The sequence below is a fragment of the Mastomys coucha genome, unplaced genomic scaffold (assembly GCF_008632895.1).
Source record: "Mastomys coucha isolate ucsf_1 unplaced genomic scaffold, UCSF_Mcou_1 pScaffold16, whole genome shotgun sequence".
In the NCBI taxonomy this organism is placed as follows: Eukaryota; Metazoa; Chordata; class Mammalia; order Rodentia; family Muridae; genus Mastomys; species Mastomys coucha.
The window spans coordinates 105,467,933-105,472,568 of record NW_022196898.1 but is presented as its reverse complement, the minus strand read 5'-3'; the positions used below and the strand labels follow the sequence as shown (position 1 = coordinate 105,472,568).

At 44.0% G+C, this 4,636-nt stretch overlaps 1 protein-coding gene across 1 annotated transcript in view; it reads left to right on the top strand.

The window, feature by feature from the left end:
* Positions 1-632: 632 nt before the first annotated feature.
* The window catches only part of Cth (cystathionine gamma-lyase), a 28,850-nt gene continuing 24,846 nt past the window's right edge, over positions 633-4,636 (top strand). Inside the window, exons 1-2 of the mRNA XM_031375964.1 lie at positions 633-834; positions 4,340-4,421. Of these exons, the coding sequence (XP_031231824.1) occupies positions 670-834; positions 4,340-4,421 (247 nt within the window). The 5' untranslated portion in view covers positions 633-669. The remainder of the gene's footprint in view (positions 835-4,339; positions 4,422-4,636) is intronic.

Here is a 4,636-nt window from a genome sequence, read left to right as displayed (position 1 = left end):
TGGTGCTGGAAGGTGAGTGTATCTGAAGCTAATTTAAAAAGCAAACTGATTGTGTTTGCTCTTCGTAGCTTTTCCAAACTGTAGCTTTTAAAAACAGTTGCTTATTCCTTAACGCCTTCCAAATACGTTCAACAGTGTTTCAAAGTTTTAGGTTCGACTTCCCAGGTACAGAAATGCCTTAAACTTCCCAGTTCCTGGACAAGGTGTAAAATTAGCTCAAGGCTGTGTCTTTTGGGAGCAAAGCTTGGGTCTTAAGGCCTAATCTTGGCAAGAGTAGAGAGGCAGGCGCTGGTGACGCAGCTCTGACGGTCCTCAGATCCGAGCAGATTCGAGGGAAGCACATCCCTGCAGGACCTTGACAGAACTCTGGGGCTGGCAAAGCTGCTGGAGGTTGCATTACTACACAGCAGACTAAGGGGACCTCTAGGCTCTGTGCAGCTGCAGCAGCTGAGGTGTCCCACGTGGGCGCTGCTCTGTGCCATAGGGAGGCGGGGCAGGAACGCTCGGGGCAACACCTCCACTGCCGACCAATGAGCAGTGCCTCTGCCTAGGGACCAGCGCTGATTGGCTGCATCGTCCCCTCCCAGCCCTGGATATAAGCGCCAAGCTCCAGAAAGCTTTAGTCATTGTCTTTCTAGCCAAAGACATTCTACTCTCTCCGGTTCCAACATGCAGAAGGACGCCTCTTTGAGCGGCTTCCTGCCCAGCTTCCAGCACTTTGCCACCCAGGCCATCCATGTGGGGCAAGAGCCCGAGCAATGGAATTCGCGTGCTGTGGTGCTGCCCATTTCGCTGTCCACCACATTCAAGCAGGACTTACCAGGCCGGTCCTCGGTAAGCAGCCCGGAAGGGCTGGGCTGACTGTGGGAGCGATCGGGACATGTATAGTCTCTGCGATTTTCAGTTAATAATCAGAACTGTAAGTTGTTGAATTCTGTAGCATCGAGGCTACCTGCAGCCAGTCCTACTTTGAAAAAGAACGGTCTTGGGCTAGTGAGATGGCTCAGCAGTTGTGCTGACTAGTTTTATATCAACTTGACTCAAGTGAGAGAGGAGGGAACCTCAACTGAGAAAATGCCTCCAGAATATTAGGCTGTAAGCAGACATTTTCTTAATTAGGAATTGATGGGAGAGGACAAGTCCATTGTGGGTGGGAAAGCACACAATGTTCAGGCTGGTGGTCCTGGGTTCTATAAGAAGTTGGATGAGCAAGCCAGTAAGAAGCACTCCTTCGTGGCCTCTGCATTAGTTCTTGCCTCCAGGTTCCTGTCCTAACTGCTTTCCATGATGAACTGTTAGACGGAAGTAAAATAAACTCTTTCCTCCCCAAGTTGCTTTTGGTCATGGTGTTTATTACAGCAGGTATATGAAGGTGCTTGTCACCAGACCTAACTACTATAATTCAATCCCATAATCCATAGATGGAAAGAGAGAACCAACTCCTATAGCCTGTAGTTGTCCTTTGATGCACCCACAGGCTTGTACTTTCCCTCTGTCCCATCGCCCCCTCTCCCTTTTTCTCCTTTCCTCCTTCTCCCTCCCTCTCTTCTCTCTCCCCCTCTGTCCCTCTCTCTCTTTCCTTTTCTTCCTCCCTCCCCCTCAGTCTCTCTCTCTTTTTCTCTCACACACTAAACAATGAAAATCCTAGAATTAAGATTAGTTTCAATAAGTGTGTTCAGTTAATAGCTAATGGGTATTTATGTACCAAATGCATACTTAAAACCTATGTGTGTTACATGTAGAGTCTCATTCAAGTTTAACAAGAAGTATTCTAGCCTGAACTAAGGTCTCAGTGTTCAGACTGAGGTTGCTGACATGTAGGGTTACAAGTACTAGGAGTACTTAGACTCATGAACAATATAACTGGGCTTTAATTTATCTTGAACCCCTCCCTTTTGCAACTGGCTACATGGTGCTGCACTATAACTGAGCTAAGTAATAGTTCAAGCCATTTCATCATCATCTAAGCCAGCAGTTCTCAACCTCTGGGCTGTGACCCCTTTGGGAGTGGAACAACCCTGTCTTAGGGGTCACATGTCAGGTATTTACATTACGATTCCTAACAGTAGCAAAATTACAGTTACAAAGTAATTAGTTGGGGGTCACCACAACATGAGGAACTGTATTAAAGAGTCACAGCATCAGGAAGATTGGCAACCATTGTTCTAAGTAGTGTGGCTTTGTGATTAAGAGCACATGGGTTTTAATTCTTACATCAGTTCTTCTGACTAGGTAACCCAGAGGAAAATATTTAACCCATCCAAGACTTGAGATGACGCTGTGTAAACTGGGTTAATGATAGAACACACTACACAAACTGTTACTATTGTAAACTTTGTGGTACACACTTGAAAGTACTTTGGTGTTTACACAGCAGCTAGGTGTTAAATCCTTTTATAAAAAAGGAAACTGGCCCAGACTCAACCAAGCACAAGTGACCAAGTGACTGCTAAAACCTGTAAGATGCAGTCTTGCAAATCTCATGGCATCTTCCTTTTTGGTGGCTTAATAAATGGCTTAAAAATTGCCCCAGGTTCAGAGCGGTTACCAAGGCAATTGCTACAAGTTCCCAGGTTTTGACTGCTCTGGATACTGCCTTTCTGTGTTCTAAGTCAGGTAAAGTTCTTACAAACAGTCCTTTTTTTGTGTGAGGTAAAGTCCCAAAAGCATCTCTATATCAGGCTAGGACACTCCTGATGATTTGCTTTCAAAACATGCACATCACCTCCTCCAAGTGTGCCCCTCCTAGGTAGACTTGTTGCCTGTATGGAACTGTGTAGAAATTGAGCATTGAGGTAGGATATTAATGTTTAAATGGTTCAGAGAGCAAGCAGGGGTGGTTCAATCCAGTATGTGCTCAGAATCTCCAAAAGATAATAGCAAGGCAGCAATGAGAAGTATCAGAAATCTTTAGTTCCATTTGAAAAGCCATGGAATGCACAAGATAATTTGCCAATGAAAGAAGCTCTCTTTCCCTGGAACTTAAAAGTCTGCATGCTTATGAATATTTATGTGAGTGTAAGGCTGTTCTAGAAGCCAAGCTTTTGTAGGAAGGTTTGTGAGTTTATCATCTGGATGATGAGTGCTGGAGTCTGTAAACTTTGTTTATCTAACATAGGGGGAAATTCTTAAAATTATTATTACTAATACTAGAAGTTTCTGAGTCTGAAACAAGGGTGTAAGTAGTTGTGTGGTGTATAAGCCCAGGGGAGAAAATTGTAGGATGTTTTGTTTGATTTTTTTTGAGACAGTCTCTCTCTAAGTAGCCTGAGATGGCCTTGAACTCACAGATCCAACTTTGCTTCTGCTGAGATTGCAGATGTGTATGACCATTGGGAGCTTAGATCCTAGGATTGGCTCTGGCCCTCACATTCTCCAGGTCTTACAACATTTGGCTGCAGTTTTCTCCAAGTAGGTCACAAGGCTAAATAAAATGATTTCATGAATCTTAAGTATAAAGGGATGAACTTAAGTGCAAAAGGAGCTTGACACAGGAGGATCTTCACTGATAATTGCTGCTTCCTTTTGTTTTGAGTAATTTTTTTTCTATAGGGTTAAGATCTGAGCCCTGAGCAAGTGAATGGCTCTTTCAACCCTCTTATGTGCTAAATGAATCAGTATCACTTATGCCTTGGGAAGAGAAGCACAGGTTAGACTCACACACGCGCTTTCCTTTTCCAAATATGTCCATCTTATAAGGAGAGGGTGAGGCTAACAAAGCTGCAAGGTCATTCTATGTTAAGGACTGTCACCTACCTAGTGGTTAGCACAGCATGCTGAGGGATTTATGCCTCACCCCATTTCTTTACAACTTTGCAAGTAAATGTGTATTTTTCCTCTCAATCCCAGATTGAAGGGAAAAATCCCAGATGTTGAAGCAATTCCTTACTAGTACTGAGCTCATAAGTGGCAGGTACATCATTCTCACCCAGTTTACTCATTTTTATTTTGTGTACAGGTGCTTTGCCAGCATGTCTGTCTGTGCACCACAGGCATGCAGTACCTGCAGAGGCCAGAAGAAGGCCTCAGACTTCTGGAACTAGAGTTCTAGACATAGTGAACTGACACATGGGTGTCTGGAATTGAAGTAGGTCTTCTAAAAGAGTACCAAGCATCCTTAACCACTGAGCCACCTCTCCAGCCCCACCTTTGGTTATGTCTTGAGCCTCTCCATACTGTCATAGCCACAACAATGCCACCAATAGAAAGCAATTATGGTGGGATGGGCCTGTAGCTATGGCCATGTCTTCATGGGTTCTGATAATAACCAAAAGCTCTTAAGATGATGAATCATAAATCCTGTTCCTTCTGTTCCTCCTTCCCTCTTTCTTATTTTCAGAGTTTTGTATACAGCCGCTCTGGAAATCCAACAAGGAATTCCTTGGAAAAAGCAGCCGCTGCGTTGGATGGGGCAAAGTACTGTAAGAGACTAACATCTGGAATGAAAGCCAGATTCCTTTTAGGTGTTCAGGGACCACAGAAGCATAGAAGATAAAAGATAGAGATCCTCATATTCCAAATTTGTATTTTCCTAAGACGGTGAATCCTTTGGCAGTGTTCTTCAGCTGGGATATGCAAGCATGCTCTCACTAGTTAGATAGAATATAGTTTGCAAGTATACGTCTATTCTCACCCC